Here is a 19,739-nt window from a genome sequence, read left to right as displayed (position 1 = left end):
AATGAGAAATAACAAATGATTTACATAAAAAATTTCAGCAGTTCAGGACATTTGTATTAGGGTCATTCCATGTCAGTTCAACCAGGGGCTCCAACTCAGTCTCAGATTTGACAAATTCAGTATACTAATTCTACCATGTGTGGAACACTCACGTACAAAGTATTAGTTTCCCCTGCCAATTAGTTCCAGAATTATGAGTTGTGAAAAGGTGGCGTGACCCGGAAATTGCAACCCGCATCTGGCAATATCTTCAGACCGAACTTCAGGTCTTAATAACTTTGGAACTATTCCACACAGTCCAGTGAAATTTTTACAACCCAGTAACATCCATTTAGAGAACACACTCCATGAATCAAAACACCAATAACATATTTCTGAGGGAAAATAAAAGTCCAAAAATGTGATTAAAAATGTAATTTGTTAAAAGGTACATATTGAAGGTGCCCTCTATGTCAAAAATAATTCACTCAAAAAGGGTATAAATTTTTTGTGGTAATCTTAATGTGGCCTAAACACACACAGAACTCATCATGCCCATATCATTCACAAAATCTGAGTTACATGCACACAAAAATTTTAAAAATTACCTGAAAAACATGGATTTTTCAAAGTGTGGTAGCACAAAAGGGACAACTGGTATCCCAGCCAAATTTCACACACTGCATAAGTACACCACAATGATACATATCTCAAAATTTCAGCATGTTACTGCAAGACATTTGTGTACAATGGAAGTTGACAGATGTATTTGATGATGTGGGCACTGTGCCACAACAAAATTTTGTAAAAATATATCAAACTGTTCACCTCTTCTTATCCTCTCCCACAACTGTTTAATCACTAAGCAACAACATATAGCCAGATTAACACAACCTATCATTAAAGTTTACTGCACCTTAACTGCTAAAAACCAGTCGATTGCACTTCGAACAGAAGTTATCCCACACTTTAGCTACTGTACTCTGTATACTGAGTGGCAAATTTTACTGTCTTCCTGACACTGTGGTAGTAGCTGGAACTGTCATAAGAATATGTTCAAAAGGAATCCAATACCTGTCTGCCAAACATGGCCAATGAGATAATCTTGCTGGTCCTGCTGGTACCACAAATACATCATCCTCTGCTTCACAGCACTCTGCAACACATCCAAAGTACCATTTGTCGTCATCATCATGAACAGCAATAACATAGCAACCTGGTTGTAAGTTGCTGCTTTTGCTCCCGAATCCTGAGTCACACTGTGGAGTCACACTGTGAAGACGTGTTGTGCATGAATCTATAGTTGTAACCGGACAGTCTGCTCATCTGCACATTGTCAGAGTCTGCTGGAGAGAAGTGATGATGGCTCCTAGTGCCTGCAAGGGTTCTAGTCTGCTTTTAAGCAACTGACTGATTTCACCTCATCTTTCGAAACATAGAATGATTGTATGCCAGAGATATTTTTCTGTACCCAGGTAATTGAAGAGGTATTAGAATGTGACCTCCTGTAGGGTGCTGCAGACTAGCTCGTTATGCCATGCGCTTAATGGTAGCACCAATACCATCACATACATTTCTATCATGACTTTTAGCAAAAAAATTACATTCTGCGTGAATCTGAAAATCATGGTAATGCATGCATAAATTTAAGATTTTTACAGTTTTTGTACTGACAAGCTGCCCCATCACTGAAATATTTCGCAAAATGTATGTGAGGCAGCTTGTTTTTCACATATGCCATGACAGTGCAAATGTGGGCATTAACTGCAATGGCATTGTGAATTCAACAGTCACTAAAAACGCACAGGTTCACGACAGACACATCACCTGATTCACCTCTATAGTAAATTGCAAATGGCTGGAGAGTTGCTCGACTGTTGTCCCAACGATATCCTAGGATGGTATCGTTAACTATAAATGCATAATTATCAGAAAAGTCTAGTATTACTATAATTTCATCTTGTTTCAAATTATTCTTACAAAACTGGAGATGAGACGATTTTGCTGTTGCTGTGAAGCTGTGTGTGGTAACTTTGTCCCTTTTTGACAACACATTTGAACAAAATCTTCCACTGTACTTTGTTTGCTTTGTTTCAAGACTTGTGCGATTCTCGTGTGTCCATTGTTTGTAAGAAACAAGTTCGTCATCCATAAGGAGTTCACCATATAGTTTGTTATTCATTGTTCTGCAAGATTTGCCTTACTGGGCACTTAACACCTGTGTATCATGCACTGGTAGGAACTGATGTCACACACTAGCAGCTTCATTGCACCTTTGTAATCGAAACCAGAAGCCTTTATAGCAGCAAACATCAGCTTAGCATTTTGATGGGTCTCACATACACAAACATTGTGTGCCCTGCTTGCACTTACAGCCACAACCCATTTTTGCTGAAGATTGAATTTTACATATAGTTCTTTCTTGCATCTGTACACTTACATTTCCCATTTTCGCCATTACGTAGTCTATTTCCAAGCATTATTCTGCTGTAGTCATTTTCATAAAACTCCAACACTGGCACCTTTATTTCAGAACTCAATTGCTTACCCTGAGCCTGCTGAATGTGTGGAAGCACCCCTTGGGTTGCTTTTATTTTCCTAGCTTGCTTTACCATATATGTAAAAACATTGAATTTCTTTACAGTGTAGTCAATAGACCAGCTGGAAGGTGCAAGGGTAAGAATAGCTACTTTTTTCTGGCTTGTGGATATGGCACATTTCTTTCAAATCAGGCACAATTTTGTCCAAATCAGAGCATTTCTGGCATGATTTCTGTTCCTTTGGAGCAGATAGTTCTTCCTCTTCCACCATTAGTGTGTCAGCTATTTTGTGTTTTAATTCCATTTGAGCTTCTTGTAGTTTTCTTCTACCATAGCTAGGCCTGTCTCTTTGCCCAACTTTGTGTGTCTTCATGGGAGACAAACTAAGAGCAGTCACTGAAGTATTTAATTTCTCATCTGCTGTGGTTGTAGGTGGCTGATACTCTTCGTCACTGTCATGTAAATTATCAGAATATTCTTCACTTTTTAGCGGTGTAACACACCTGAAACATAACTTTTGTCCTGGTTTCATGTTAAGACCCATGCACAGATTCACTTTCAATACTGATTTCATATTAATTTCTCTGAGGCTACACTTCACTGTCTTCTTATGAATCCGAAATGGATCAACACAACTTTCTTTGTACGAAAGAATACTTATCCAGAAACACTTTCATATGATGATGATTAACACTAAAGATTCCTGGAACTGCACTTCTTGTGCCCATAGGGTGTATCCCAGATCTCCATTGCACCAAATCTTGGTCCAATTCATCCAGATCATACAGTACAAAACGAAGGCCCCTTTTTTCCATATGTTGTTTTACGACACTCAGATGATTGTGATCTACCAATATTGCAACTTGTTTGAACAAAAGCACCACTAGTACACTCTTCTGCCTCCATACTAACTTTCCACGACAGTACAGACCAGTCTGAACTAGAATCTTAAAAACATGAATAACCTGTAATTGTTGCTTGTTTCCTTCGTTGTTTCTGCCTAACAATGACTCAAAGCGTCCCTGAAAACTACCATTGTTTAACTTTCTGTTGCCTAATGGTTCGCAACAATTGCTGCAGCTATATCTGAAACAAGCTGTCTGCATCATCACTATTACTTGGTAAACCATGTTAAAAGAAACTTAACCAAATATATCTCTGTCCACTTTTATTGTACACAAATGCCTTGCAATAACAATTTGAAATTTTGCCACATATTATATTATGGTCTACTTATGCAGTGTTTGAAATTTGGCTTGGATATCACTTGTCCCTTTTGTGCTACCACACTTCGAAAATTATGTTTCTCAGGTAATTTCTCAAATTTTGTATTTTTTGTGAGCATGTAACTATGTGTGACTGATACGGGCATGATGAGTTCTGTGTGTTTAGGCCACATTAAACTTAACACAAAAATTTTTTATTCCCTTTTTGAGTGAATTATATTTGGCATAGAGGGCACCTACAATATGTACCTTTTAACGTACTACATTTTTTAAAATCACATTTTAGAACCCAGGAGATACTAAAAGGTCTCAGATTATATAATGGTAAGACAGAGATTTAGGAACCAGGTTTTAAATTTTAAGACATTTCCAGGGGCAGATGTGGACTGACCACAATCTATTGGTTATGACCTGTTGATTAAAACTGAAGAAACTGCAAAAAGGTGGGAATTTAAGGAGATGGGACCTGGATAAACTGAAAGAACCAGAGGTTGTACAGAGTTTCATGGAGAGCATAAGGGAACAATTTACAGGATTGGGGGAAAGAAATACAGTAGAAGAAGAATGGGTAGCTTTGAGGGATGAAGTAGTGAAGACAGCAGAGAATCAAGTAGGTAAAAAGACGAGGGCTAGTAGAAATCCTTGGGTAACAGAAGAAATACTGAATTTAATTGATGAAAGGAGAAAATATAAAAATGCACTAAATGAAGCAGGCAAAAAGGAATACAAACATCTCAAAAATGATATTGACAAGAAGTGGAAAATGGCGAAGCAGGGATGGCTAGAGGATGTAGAGGCGTATCTCACTAGGGGGTAAGATAGATACTGCCTACAGGAAAATTAAAGAGACATTTGGAGATAAGAGAACCACTTGTATGAACATCAAGAGCTTTAATGGAAACCCAGTTCTAAGTAAAGAAGGTAAAGCAGAGAGGTGGAAGGAGTATATAGAGGGTCTATACAAGGGTGATTTAGTTGGAGACAATATTATGGAAATGGAAGAGGATGTAGATGAAGTTGAAGATGAAATGGGAGATACGATACTGCATGAAGAGTTTGATACAGCACTTAAAGACCCGAGTCAAAACAAGGCCCCCGGAGCAGACAACATTCCATTGGAACTACTGACGGCCTTGGCAGAGCCAGTCCTGACAAAACTACCATCTGGTGAGCAAGATGTATGAGACAGGCGAAATACCCTCAAACTTCAAGAAGAATATAATAATTCCAATTCCAAAGAAAGCAGGTGTTGACAGATGTGTAAATTACCGAACTATCAGTTTAATAAGTCACAGCTGCAAAATACTAACACAAATTCTTTACAGACGAATGGAAAACTAGTAGAAGCCAACCTCGGAGAAGATCAGTTTGGATTCCGTAGAATACTGGAACACATGAGGCCATACTGACCTTATGACTTATCTTAGAAGAAAGATTAAGGAAAGGCAAACCTATGTTTCTACCATTTGTAGATTTAGAGAAAGCTTTTGACAACATTGACTGGAATACTCTCTTTCAAATTCTAAAGGTGGCAGAGGTAAAATACAGGGGGCGAAAGGCTATTTACAAATTGTACACAGAAACCAGATGGCAGTTATAAGAATCGAGGGCCATGAAAGGGAAGAAGTGGTTGGGAAGGGAGTGAGACAGGGCTTTAGCATATCCCCAATGTTATTCAATCTGTATACTGAGCAAGCAGTGAAGGAAACAAAAGAAAAATTTGGAGTAGGTATTAAAATCCATGGAGAAGAAGTAAAAACTTTGAGGTTCGCCGATGACATCGTAATTATGTCAGAGACAGCAAAGGACTTGGAAGAGCAGTTGAGTGGAATGGATAGTGTCTTGAAAGGAGGATATAAGATGAACATCAACAAAAGCGAAACGAGGATAATGCAATGTATGAATTAAGTTGGGTGATGCTGAGGGAATTAGATTAGGAAATGAGACGCTTAAAGTAGTAAATGAGTTTTGCTATTTGGGGAGCAAAATAACTGATGACGGTCGAAGTAGAGAGGATATAAAATGTAGACTGGCAATGGCAAGAAAAACTTTTCTGAAGAAGAGAAATTTGTTAACATCGAATATAGATTCATACGTCAGGAGGTCATTTCTGAAAGTATTTGTATGGAGTGTGGCCATGTATGGAAGTGAAACATGGACGATAAAAAGTTGGTCAAGAAGAGAATAGAAGCTTTTGAAACGTGGTGCTACAGAAGAATTTTGAAGATTAGATGGGTAGATCACATAACTAATGAGGAAGTATTGAATAGGATTCGGGAGAAGAGAAGTTTGTGGCAGAACGTGACCAGAAGAAAGGATCGGTTGGTAGGACATGTTCTGAGGCATCAAGGGATCACCAATTTAGTATTGGAGGACAGCGTGGAGGGTAAAAATTGTAGAGGGAGACCAGGAGATGAATACACTAAGCAGATTCAGAAGGACGTAGGCTGCAGTAGGTACTGGGAGATGAAGAAGCTTGCACAGGATAGTAGAGTAGCATGGAGAGCGGCATCAAACCAGTCTCAGGACTGAAAACAACAACAACAACAACAACAACAACATTTTGAAATTTTTATTTTCCTTCAGAAATATGTTGTTGGTGTTTTGATTCGTGGCGTGTGTTCTCTAAGTGGATGTTACTGGGCAGTAAAAATTTCACTGGACTGTGCGGACTAGTTCCAAAGTTATTAAGACCTGAAGTTGGGTCTGAAGATAGATTGCCAGACGCGGGTTGCAATTTCCGGGTCACGCCAACTTCTTTCACAAGCCATAATTCTGGAACTATTTGGCCGGGGAACTGAACATTTTTTACACGAGTGTTCCACACTTGGTATCATTGGTGTGCTAAATTTCAGCCAAATCTGAGACTATCAGCTGGAAGATTTTCTCAAATTGGTTGAATTGACATGGAATGACCCATTAATCAAAATCCGTTTGCAAACAATAGTATTGCGTGGTCCAACACACTTATCGAAAGTTTTCAACCATGTAACTTACATCCGAGGATTTTCTGTACCACCATAGAGATAGTTGTGTCATGCATGAACGACAATCAAAAAATTAAATTTTTTAATATATTTTATTAAGACCAAGCTCTGTCATGGATCAATTTAAATTCACATCTGATGGAAACTATCAGAGTTAAAAAAAAATTAAATACATTTTGGTCAGAAGCGCAACAGGGAAGAATTGAAAGTGAATTTTTGAATGGTCCTAATTATAGGAATAGTGATAACACTTTAAAAAGAGTTTTGTAAGAACGAACTTTAAAAATTATCAAATCTTGACAAACCATTTGACAAAATGACTTATTGATGCACTTTAAAGGAGATTACCAGAAATATTACAGTGGGATTTAGTACATGGACTTGGAGATTGATAAAGACAATTTTTACAATATATTGACAGACTAAATAGGGCATTATGAAGAAGTATGTACTATAGCAATAGCAATGATAGTAAAAACAGAAACAGATAATGTAAACTACTCTCAGGATCGAAGTGTAACAGGGAAAAATTTGGAAATCAGCAGGAGTAATGGGGATAACCATGGTCATTTTAATGGAAGAAACAACCATGGAAGTAACTACTCCGGAAACGGCAGTTCACCTCAATTAAGGTCCATAGTTTTGGGGCAAGGAAACTTAACGAGTACAAGACCCCCACATTACACTTTCAATTAGACAATAACAACAGTTTTAATGATACTGCAGAAGTATCTGAAATCGAACAGAAGGAATATCAGATTTTCACTTGTGGTTTTATCAAAGTTTTGGAATACTATGTTTAATTACAATGATTTATGTGCTAATCACAAACCAGAATGTGAGAGTAGTGAGAATTTTGATGTAATATGTACTAATGATTTCTTCTCTTGGGTGGAAAACAGTGTTGATGTTTAAAAATCAGGTGATGGCTGTATTGGATATGAACTAGGTGTTATCTTTGATAATGTGAATGAGAGCTGTGAAATGACAGGTTGGTAACTCTCAGACTGGAGGCTTATTGCAAATTAATGTAGGTGAGGTATGTGACGGATGGAGGTGAGACTTATTGTCAGTGACGATGTCGATGAAGTAATGTTGGAGTAATATGATGTGAGGTATTTGTGGAGTTTAAGAATAATGAAGAGTGATTTGTGAATGATGTTGACAATACAGGTAAGGTAAGTGAAATATGCTGTGAGGGTCATCTAATACCAGTCCAGTTAAAGTTCTTCATTAATGTCATGCAGAGTAATGACGCAAACAGTAAAGGTGAGGTGTCTGTGAGCCTGGAAAATAAAGGTGAAAACTTTTTGAAATTTGTTTGGGACCAGATTGACTGTAACATTGATGAAGGTGCATTCTGGAATAAGTTAACTATGGTTAGAATTTGTACCCGAATTGGTGGAGTGAAGTGAAAGAGGATCTAAGCAGGAAGCGTAATTTTGACAGTAATGTGTTTTGTGTTCCTTCTGTAATGAGTTGTGTTAGTTGTGCCATGGAATCCATTCATTGTGTTCATTCTTTACCTGACAACATGAGTAATCAAAGTAATGTTATGATACTTGTAAAGCTGGTAAAACCTTGCAAGGAAAGTGTGAATGTGGCATTTGATGAAATTGAAAGTGATCTTTTGCATTAAGTGTCTGGAAACAGAGAGGATGATATACAGATTTTGGATGTCCCAACATTAAAAATTAAGATTGAAGGCAACTGAATGAGATTTTCACTCTGCAGCAGAGTGTGCGCTGATATGAAACTTTCTGGCGGATTAAAACTGTGTGTCGGACCGAGACTAACTCGGGACCTCTGCCTTTCGTGGCCAAGTGCTCTACCAACTGTGCTACCCAAGCACGACTCGCACCCCATCCTCACAGCCTTACTTCTTCCTGAGCTCGGGTCTCAGTCCGGCACAAGCTTTAAGGCAACTGTTTGATACAGGTAGCCCAATTTGTGGTATATTTGAACAATTTTGGGACAAGAATTTTGTGGAAATATCCACTGGAGATGTAAAGATAAGAGGTGGTACAGGTAAGCAAAGCAAATTGGTAAAATCTAAGGTACTTTTAATTTTTAGTATAGAAGACAAGATCTTTGACCATGGATGCTTAGTGATTCCTTATCTGGAAGAAAATAAACACTACATTACTTTGTTGTTTAATAGATGTGTGCTTTAGATTTTGATACATGTAGGTCATGTGACTAAATGGCTACATCCTTTTACAATTTTTTTGAATGTGACAATGCCCTTAAACACCTAGTGATATTATTATTTCTTTCTTATCTCCGATGTTATGTCTGGTCAAAAGTAGAAAGTGACGCGGACCTTGATCAAGTCTGACTTCCTTGTAACTGTACGGTATATGTTATACTGCATTTAGGAACTTTCGGGTAACTGAACATGTATCAATAATTACAGATTTCTGTAGTTGTATATATAAGTTTGGATGTAGCTGTATTGCATTGATGTACTGGTGGATATTGTGTGGTATGACTCCTGTAGTTGATAGTATAAATTGATATAATGTCAACTTTCTCCAGATGCCACATATCCTTTACTTCCTCAGCTAGTTGGATGTATTTTTCAATTTTTTCCTCCTGTTTTCTTTTGTATATTTGTTGTATTGGGTATGGATATTTCAATTAGTTGTGTTAATCTGGTTGTCACTGTTAGCATTCAACCGCGATTCTTATACATATATTTTAACAACGCGTTTCAAGAGAATGTTATCATCAGGTTGTAAAGTCAGTCATGAAATTAAACGGACTAAAAAGACAAAATACCATCACAAATAGTTGAGAAGTCCATAGAGTAAAACAGAATTCAAAGTACATCGGACTGTGGGTCCTCGTCTTACATTGAAGACGTTGACAAGTCGATGGCCGTCCCATAGCTACCAAATATTTTATATTCAGGACAATGGGTTAGCCAAGGGGTCCAGTATTTCAGGAACTATGGCGGACATTTTTGTCAATGACCTTGAAGATAAAGTTCTGAATTCTGACGATAACATTATGGATAAAATTGTTTATTACAAATGTTATGTAGACGACACACTGTTACTTGTTGATGGTTCCCGTGAGGACATTGAGGAAATAGTAAAGTTCAATGACGCACATAATAAAATAGAATCTACCGTGGAGTATGAAACTGACAATTGTTTACAGTTCCTGGACCTGAATATAAAAAAGCAGGGCAACAAACAAGCGTTCTCAAGTTTATAGAAAAACTACGACTGATGCCATGATCCCGAATGATCATGCCATCCGCAGGCTTATAAAGAAGCTGCTTTCCATAGTCTCGTGCATAGGGCAGTCAATATACCTAGGAGCGAAAAAGATAGGGAGACTGAAATTAATACCGTTAAGAGAATAGCGATGAATAATGGTTACAGAATAGATATGGTTATAAACTGTTACGGAAAAGTAATAAGCGCAAAAAGAATAACCCTGATGGAGAGGAAGTGAAAATTATCACGATGCCATACTACAGAACAGTCTCACAAAAGATAGCAAATATTTTTAAGCCATACGATGTTAAAATAGCTTTTCAGACTAATAACCTAGTGAAGTACAGCCTTGAGCACGATATTGGCGAGAAGAGAAATAAGTTTGAAAGATTGGGAGTTTATAAGATTCAGTGCAGATCTTGTGATGCAAAATATATAGGGCAGACAGGAAGATCATTCGCGATCCGGTATAAAGAACATAAAGATGCGTTCAGGTTAGGAAATTATGACAAATCAGCTGTTGCGAACCATATATATGAAACAGGCCAGCATAGAAGACGAAGTCGAAATATTGCATGTAGAAAGAGAGGAAACTTTATTTACTAGAGGAATTAGAGAGAGCTATCCATAAAAAGAAACAAAGCAATATTCTAAATGCACAAGATAATTTTAAAGAAATGAGATTTTTTAGTGGGTTTTTAGAATTATTTTAGGGTAGGTATGCGACTTTACACTTTTAGCATGTCACTGACAGAGTTGCGAGAGGCTAACGACGGCAAACCAATGCAATAAGGAAATCAGGCGCCCAATAGCATAGCGTTGCCGTCAAGCACACGGCTGTAACCACGCCACAACACCTAGGCACGTCAGTCCACAACAGCTCCCGAGCCGGCACAGTGCGACAGCATATTTGGTAGCTATGAGACGGCCATCGACTTGTGCTAACAACTTCTATGTAAGACGAGGACCCACAGTCCAATATACTTTTAATTCTGTTTTACTCTATGGACTTTCCAACTATTTGTGATGGTATTTTGTCTTTTTTAGTCCGTTTAATTTCATGACAGACTTTACAACCTGATGATGTAAGCATTGTCTCTTGAAACGCGTTGTTAAAATATATGTATAAGAATCGCAGTTGAATGCTAACAGTGACAACCAGTATAACGACAACTGCTACCTCGACTCCATAGTGGATTGTATTAAATAGTTGTGTTAATTTCTTTTTATTGGTGAGTATGGTGTCATGTTTGTTATGTGGTGGTGTTTTATCTGTTATAATGGTTCTGTTCCAGTATAATTTGTATTCATCATTCTCCAGTGCATACTTGTATGGAGGAACGCGTTGTTTTATAAGTCTATGTTGTAAGGCAAGCTGTTGATGTATTATTTTTGCTAAATTGTCATGTCTTCTGGGGTATCTGTATTTGCTAGTATTGTACATCCGCTTGTGATGTGATCTACTGTTTCTATTTGTTTGCAGAGTCTGCATTTATCTGTTGTGGTATTGGGATCTTTAATAAATGCTTGCTGTAATATCTGGTGTTTATTGTTTGATCCTGTATTGCAGTCATGAATCCTTCCGTCTCACTGTATATATTGCTATTTCTTATCCATGTGTTGGGTGCGTCTTTATCGATGTGTGGCTGTGTTAGATGATACAGGTGCTTGCCATGTAGTGTTTTCTTTTTCCAATTTACTTTCTTCGTATCTGTTGATGTTATGTGATCTAAAGGGTTGTAGAAGTGGTTATGAAATTACAGTGGTGTAGCCGATGTCTTTATATGAGTGATTGCTTTGTGTATTTTGCTAGTTTCTGCTCGTTCTAGAAAGAATTTTCTTAAATTGTCTACCTGTTCATAATGTAGGTTTTTTATGTCGATACATCCCCTTCCTCCTTCCTTTCTGCTTAATGTGAATCTTTCTGTTGCGGAATGTATGTGATGTATTCTATACTTGTGGCATTGTGATCGTTTAAGTGTAACGAGTGCTTCTAGGTCTGTGTTACTCCATTTCACTACTCCAAATGAGTAGGTCAATATTGGTATAGCATAAGTATTTATAGCTTTTGTCTTGTTTCTTGATGTCAATTCTCTGTTCCACTTTAATCAGTTAACATTTGTTTTGGGCGAAGTTCTGCAAATTTAGAAAACTTGATATTCATTGTTGGAAATGTCCCTTTTAAATTGCACAAAGTCAGTCTTCTAGATATTACCGTTCTATCTCAATCTTCCCCTTCACAGTTAGTCTTTCTTCCCTGGCACTACTCTACCTATTACGTGATTTTCATAAAAATAAACAGTGTTTGCCCAACTCCTTGTGACAAATTCTTTCCTGGCTTTTGAAAAGGACTTTTTAATATATCTCTTTCCTTCAAAAGCCTCTTTTCTTGTGTACCATGTAGTTGGGAGCATTAAATTCATGTATTAACTTCATAATACATCAAGATTCAGGCGAACAGGTTAGCACTACTTTCTTTTCTCTACAACTTTAACGAAACGTAGTTTTCAGGTTACCTATTACAGACTGTCCCAGTGACATTCATTTTCTGAAGAATCCCCTAGATTAACAAATAATTGTTTAAATTAATTTATTTACTGGTAAATTATGTTTCTCCACTATAGAATACACACATTTTACAAAAATATTCTTTTTAGTGTAATGTGAATTTTTGAAACTTTATAAAGATGTGAACCTATGACAGTTCCACTTCTGTACTTGGGGAAAGTTAACAATGACGTTAACCATTACTCTTAATTTTTTGAAAATTTGAGAAATTAAAAATTTAAATTTTCATTTAAATTTAAATGAATTTATCTCTCTCTATATTGAATGTTATATGAAAATTCATGGAAAATGCTGCAAAATGACACCTCTCCTACCATTTTAGCTTAATTATGAGAGTTGCTACAGCAATTTGAAATTATGACAATGTAGTGTTTTTAGTGATTTTTGACCATTTCACATTGTCATTTTCAAAATGGGTCAACAGATTTTAATAAAATTGGCATTTCTCTTTATCTATAGGCCTATGTATGCTTGCTTAGTGCCAATTTTCATCAAAATCCGAGATTGCGAGTTAAAATTAAAGCTAAAAGTGTAGTGATTTGACAGAGAATGACTCCTCCCCCTGTGAATGAATCTACAGAAATAAGTGTCCCAGAGGACTATTAGCAGCACACATGCAAATGGGTCATCAAGCAATACATGATCAGACCAGATATTAGCTAACACTTTCAAGTGACTCCTATGGAAATTATTGGATCCTCCACACTAACACTAGTGTTAAGATCAGTTTGCTTTAACCATCACTGGTCACAGATAACACTATATATAATGACTGCTGTATCCCAGCAGCAAGCAACATGGATCAGATATTTAATACTTTTATCAGTGTGTATACAATACTTCACCAGTATTGTCAAGCCCAAGAGACATGCCTGCCTGTATAGGTCATGCAAAGCTGTGCTCAGTCTAAATGAAGAACGACTTGCCAGAAGTGAAAGATGTTCAGTGTGACCTGTCTGTGAAATAATTAACCACCACTCAGGTATTTACTTGTTTAACAGCAGCCCGGAGTTCTCACAATATTTTGTCATCACATTCGCTGATTAGATGCAGACAGACTCTACAAGAGGTGAAAAAATAACATACCACTACAACGTTAACTATCACGGCAGTGGATGAGCATTTCCTAGACCTTACGCAACTCTTCCAGCTGATGTCTCTACTTTTACATATTTAGGACAAGTTTTATTTCATTTGTATTCGACTATGTAGGTGACTTTTCCAGTAAGCTAAAATAACCCTTCTGTAAGTACAATGAATGGATTAACAGCAAACAAAAATTCTGAAAAATAATTCATTTAGGCCATTCCCTTCCATAAGAAAGACTCCTATTACTGACGAGTTAATCTGCAATCTCTGGTCAAGCAAGGTATAAAACTTAAGTGGGTAAACTAATTACAATCAGAATGCACAATATTTGTAGAACTCTGGTGTTAATCCATATTCAAAGTCATTTCCCACTGTGGATAAAGTGAAACTTAAATTGAAACTTCCTGGCAGATTAAAACTGTGTATCAGACAGAGTCTTGGTCTGGCACAAAGTTTTAATCGGCCAGGAAATTTCATATCAGAGCACACTCCAGAGCAGAATGAAAATTTCATTCTGGTGACTTTAATTGTTCAACAGCTTAAATTTAATAACTACAGTCCACATCAAAATATTATTTAGCATATGTTAATACAGAGATTGGGGAAGGCAACATTTCAGTTGACTAAATGGTCTCAATACAACCAACAGCAATGTTATTTCAAAGGATATTGTGTGCAACATTGGCTCTGTTTCAAATAGTGCAGTACATGGCCTAAGTTCATGGCATTTAGAAAATTAATGCTAAATCACATTAACACTCAGTTTTTACAGTTCCTGACACACAATTCAACAAAACCTTATGTTTTAATTTCACAAAATGAGCATATGACTAATGAAACTGAACAGTTCAAATTTCTAGTTGTTCAGATACACAGTAAGCTGTCATTGAAAGCCCACATTCAGGCTCTTGTTCAAAGACTTAATACTGCCGTTTTTACTATTCGAGCGGTATCTGAAGTGAGTGATCATGCGACACAAATTAGTCTGCTTTGCACATTTTCTTTCACTTATGTTGTATGGTATTATATTTTGGGGTAACTATTCCCATTCTAAAAGGATATTTTTGGCTCAGAAACTGGCGGTTTGGGCAATAAGTGGTGCAAGTTCACAAACCTCTTGTCGAGACCTGTTCATTCCTTACTGTTACTTCTTGTGAACAACATTAGCTTAGTCCCAAGAATAAGCAGCTCTCACTCAGTTAATACTCAGCACAAATCAAACCCGCATTTGGATCTGACTTCCTTAACTATTGCGCAGAAAGAGGTTTGCAGTATACTGCTGCATCAATTTTCAATAAGCTACCACTCAAATTCAAAAATCTTAGCAGTAATCCATGGTCTTTCAAATCTAAACTGAAGAGTTTTCTCATGGGTCACTCCTATTCTGTCGAGGAGTTCCTTGAAAAATTAAGCTGCTTATTATATTGTTGATTGCATTTACTTAAACTTTGGACTTCTTTCGGGTTCATTAACATTTATGTTGTAATTTCATGTACTGACATGTTCCATGACCTTTGAGATTTGCTCCTCAAATTGGTCCTACGGAACTTTGTGTGTAAATAAAAAAATCCAATAATTTTATCAATAAATGTACCATACCAAGTTATTACCTGTGCTAATATAAGCTTCTACACTACAATCTATAAAACATTTCCAACAGACTTGAGTCCTCTCTAACTACCAGATTGTGTCACCATAGTATTTAAAAAATATGTAAGTAAACTGAATCTGAGCAACTTGGCTGAATTTACTCACCTGCCTCTTCTCAGTTAGTTCGCATTTATTCCCTAGCAACATCTTCTCTACATCAGCTGATGCATTTTCTTCAATGTTTCTAATCCAGTTTTTTATATTCTCAAAACTCTTCTCATTTGTAATATCATATACAAGCATAATACCCATTGCCCCTCTGTAATAAGCAGTGGTAATTGTGCGGAATCTTTCCTGACCAGCAGTATCCCTGAGAAAATTTTTTTATAAAATTTATGGTCAGTGCAAGTAAGTATTTTGTTGTAAATAATGTTAAGCAGTATGTGACAGGGATGCATTGCATATGGTGAACATAAAAGGAAGTCATCACTCTTAAAAGTTGCTAGGAATTCAATCACAGTGACTAGATGTCTGTGTGTGAGCAAACAGCAATTGTCACAATTGTGTTGAGTTAATTTCTGTTACTGTGCATACTTCGGAGCAAGATTTGTGCACAGCCTCAATGAACTGTTTATAAACACAAATACCATTAACTGCTTCCCTGCCAATCTTTCTCAAACTACAGTTAATGAATATCAGAAAATGTATGATTAATTTTTTCATATGAAATCTAATAAGCTATTCAGATAGGTGTTATACTATGTAGAACAGGTCAAATTGGAGTATCACTATGCCCTTACTTTCAAAACTTACCATATTTGTAATTTTATCTTCTTTCCGTCTAATTCTATGGTCCGTATTTTGAAATCTATACCTGTCAACAATAAAAACAACGAATAAGAACACAGCACATCACGCCTGTTACTGAAAAAGACACTGTTAATTTTAACATATGACGTTATCAACTAAATGATGGCCCAAACCGTGGTGGAGACTGCAACAGCTTTATATTTGCACTACCACTTAATACACGTAAATTTAGTAACGCAGCGGTACGAAGCTTTCCAGTAAAATCATTCCTCCTGCTGAATTCTAAATCGTACACATTCACGGAAAACAATTGCACCGCGAATAACACAAACTGGTATATGAAATATCAGTGTAAAATAAAATATACACTCAGATCATAACGCTGCCCTCTTTATCTTTTTTTCCATTACAACTGTCAACGTCTTGACATATTCCACTCGTAAGGTCAAAAAAACAAACCATAACCTACACTAATCATCCAAATATGCGTTAACAGAAGAATAAAATGCAGTGAGCGCAACAGTAGGTCACAGTATCAAGAGTGTTTGTTCAAGACTTCACAAACCTGTCGCTTTCATACATTACTATTCAATTGGACCCTATATATTCATCTGCAAAAGGACGATAGCTTACCTATTGTAGATATAAAAGTTGTGTTAAAAGCATCCTCAGAAAATCTAAATAACACACAAGTTTTACCTACACCAGAATCACCTATCAAAAGTAATTTAAACAAGTAATCGTAGGTCTTTGCCATTGTTCACGTATTTTGATGCCCTGTTAAAACAACCTGTCATGGCCTCCTATAAGTCACTGAGTGTTGAATCAGCTATGCAGTGTCTGCTTGTAACATATGACATAGCAAACGTCAGAGACATTTAACAACTCAAAATTGTTTTAAGGCATCGAGAGTTCTTCCTTTTATGACCTCCCATTGAAACTTACTGGTAATGGATGCAGCATAAGTGCTGCGAATTATTTAATTTCATGAGAGTAAAATTAAACTATTATTTATGAGAAATTAGATTACTTGTTCGTCTCCGATTTAGAGAGAATAGTTAATTACTTTTTGTTTGTGGAATAACAGTGAAATTATATCTAAAAATGTGGTTTATTATCAGAATTCTTTCGACTACTGATGTTTCTTTTTTTTTGCTGTCCCATCACTTTCTGGATGGCATATGATCTTTGCATGTGTAAACCAGAGGATCTTTGAACTGACAGGTGCCAGTGCCAAAGCGACAAAGCGTTAACTTAAGGCAAGGGAAAGAGCCGACGGAAGAGCCTTAGAGTACTAGCGTTCGAAGTGTATAGTGTGTTGCAGCTTTTGACAACGTTTGACTAGAGAAAACTTGTGTTATTGTTTTTAAATGAAGTGTTTTTAAGCATTGTTCAACTCGCTACTCTCCGCTTTAGCAAAAAGTAAGTGATTACCTCGTTTCTAACCGGCTTTTAACTTTTCCACGACTTATATCGTATTACGTTGACTTACCGGCGTACTCATTTTAATTATGTGTAAATGCGTGCCTTGTCTATGAAGACTGACAATAATCGTATAAAGTTAAGAGAGCATAAATCGTTCGTTGAGGTTACAGACCAGTAGGCTGTTAGGTACCATAAATGGAAATATTTGTTGTTACTCCAGCGAAGTTTATTGATACTGAAAAGCTGTCAATCAGGGGACGGGGTAGGAACATCAAAGAATGATATTAAATTTACACACTTTTAAGAGTTACATCTTAGAAGTCTTATCTGTGCTGCATATAAGCTACGTGTTATGTTGTCATGTCATGTTCATTAAGTTGAGGTAGCATATTACTTCGTGATATATTTTAACACACCATTTCTCTCTTTTTTTTTCAGGCCATGAATACGTTAAAATTATTCCACACAGCAGCTAAAGTATGCAACAGACGGTACTCAACTGCAGTACATTTAAGACATTTAAACCATGTACAGGAAAGGGCATTAGAAGATAAATGTATCTTAGTAGACAACAGTGACAGGATGGTTGGCAGTGCAACAAAACGTGATTGTCACCTTGTAGGGAAAGATGGAAACTTACTACTACATCGTGCATTTAGTGTATTTATCTTCAATTCGAATAAGGAATTATTGCTCCAGAAGCGTTCTTCCCATAAAATAACATTCCCAAACTGCCTAACAAATGCATGTTGCAGTCATCCATTACATAACATTCCTGGAGAACGTGAAGAAGATGGAGCCATTGGAGTAAGACGTGCAGCTCAGCGGCGATTAAATCAAGAGTTAGGGATTCCCCCAGAACAGGCCACACTGGACGATTTGCATTATCTGACAAGGATACATTACAAAGCAGATACTGGCATATGGGGAGAACATGAGATAGATTATATCTTAATCCTACACAAAGATGTTGATGTTAATCCCAATCCAGAAGAAGTAAGTGAAATAAGTTATGTTGCCAGAGAAAAATTCGATGAATTCATGAAGTCTTCAGTGACACCTTTGACTCCATGGTTTCATTTGATAGCTGACAAGTACTTGCGTCTGTGGTGGGACAATCTGAATCAGCTGAAGCAATTCCAGGATCATACAACAATTCATAGTTTTTGTTGATGTGTTCTCACTAATGTTTCATAAGTTACTAATGTTCATTTTCAATGGATGTAAAACTATTTTCACACCCTAAGATTCCAAGAAATAGAGTATCAGAGACATGTTACACATTCCGTAATGCTTATGTATGTCAAAATACCTGTACTGTTTATGTTATCCCACCCTCATAAGCTGATTCCCCCCCCTCGCAGATGCAACAGCCTTCTTGAGATGCTTCAGTGAGTAGTTGAATATCTTGGTTTCAATGTTATTGAACCAGTATTGACACTGAATCTCAACATAGTTGCATTTTTTAAGACTGTGATGTTTGAGACTTTATACCATAGGCAGCCTTTTGTTATTTTGTATATTTTTACATAACTTCTTTTTTACATTTTTTAGATTGTGGTTTATTATGTTTCTTTACACTTGTTTTGGAAATTCTCATGTAATATGTATTCCAAGTACATTTAAATAATAGAATGTCATTTATTTCTCATAATGTACAAAACTGTGACAGCTAAATTTCTTCCCTGCATAATTATTTATACAGAAGTTTGATGTATATGACCCCAAGTAATAAAGAACTGATATAAATTTTCTTACTTTCGTATCAGAAAATTAGTTAACAAGTTGGAATATTTTATTACAAAAGCTGACAGCACCTCAAAGGAAGGTGGAGAAACGCCATAACAAGATCTAGCTTTTTTAGTCGCCATGTTAGCTCAGATAGTTCTGCGGTCAGGCTCAAGTTTTACACGTGTGTGTGGGGGGGGGGGGGGGGGGGAGGAGAAGATAAAGGACTTTGCTTAGTTGGAGATGAATTGTTTGGGGGGGGGGTGGCAAAAAGAAAACTAAGTTATATTTAATGACTGAAATTGAGAGTAGCAACTGAAAAATATCAATAAAATGTTTTGAAATACTGCATAGATTGTGTACAGAGGGATATGGCACAAATAATCAGCACAGGCAGTATTGTGTGCATGTGCAATAAGATATGAGCAACCACCCCTCTTAGCTTGGCAGTGACAGTGACAGTTTCGCTCATTACTGACGATATTTTCACTCAGTTTGGCATGATTTAACAATATTACTGAATGTGTTAGAGGAAGTGAATTATTACTTATCTAAATTAATAAGATGGCA

The 19,739-nt window shown here is 36.7% G+C and overlaps 2 protein-coding genes across 2 annotated transcripts in view; one reads left to right on the top strand and one right to left on the bottom strand.

Moving 5' to 3' along the window:
- Window positions 1-16,925, bottom strand: part of LOC126268216 (ras-related protein Rab-8A) — a 40,549-nt gene extending 23,624 nt beyond the window's left edge. Inside the window, exons 1-3 of the mRNA XM_049973844.1 lie at window positions 16,650-16,925; window positions 16,020-16,080; window positions 15,372-15,576 (exon numbers count right to left, since the gene is read on the bottom strand). Coding sequence (XP_049829801.1) covers window positions 15,372-15,576; window positions 16,020-16,080; window positions 16,650-16,773 — 390 coding nt within the window. The 5' untranslated portion in view covers window positions 16,774-16,925. The remainder of the gene's footprint in view (window positions 1-15,371; window positions 15,577-16,019; window positions 16,081-16,649) is intronic.
- Window positions 16,926-17,200: 275 nt separating this feature from the next.
- Window positions 17,201-19,198, top strand: LOC126268218 (isopentenyl-diphosphate Delta-isomerase 1-like). Its single transcript, XM_049973845.1, has 2 exons — window positions 17,201-17,438; window positions 17,880-19,198. The coding sequence occupies exon 2, from the start codon at window positions 17,883-17,885 to the stop codon at window positions 18,612-18,614; it is 732 nt and encodes a 243-aa protein (XP_049829802.1). The 5' UTR covers window positions 17,201-17,438; window positions 17,880-17,882; the 3' UTR covers window positions 18,615-19,198.
- The last annotated feature ends 541 nt before the right edge of the window (window positions 19,199-19,739 follow it).

This window comes from Schistocerca gregaria, chromosome 4, assembly GCF_023897955.1.
Source record: "Schistocerca gregaria isolate iqSchGreg1 chromosome 4, iqSchGreg1.2, whole genome shotgun sequence".
NCBI lineage: Eukaryota > Metazoa > Arthropoda > Insecta > Orthoptera > Acrididae > Schistocerca > Schistocerca gregaria.
The sequence above is the reverse complement of the archived record's forward strand: the minus strand, read 5'-3'. Positions and strand labels throughout refer to the sequence as shown.

Bases quoted from the DNA above. Each gene is read 5' to 3' on its own strand.
- LOC126268218 (XM_049973845.1), top strand. From the start codon at position 17,883: ATGAATACGTTAAAATTATTCCACACAGCAGCTAAAGTATGCAACAGA.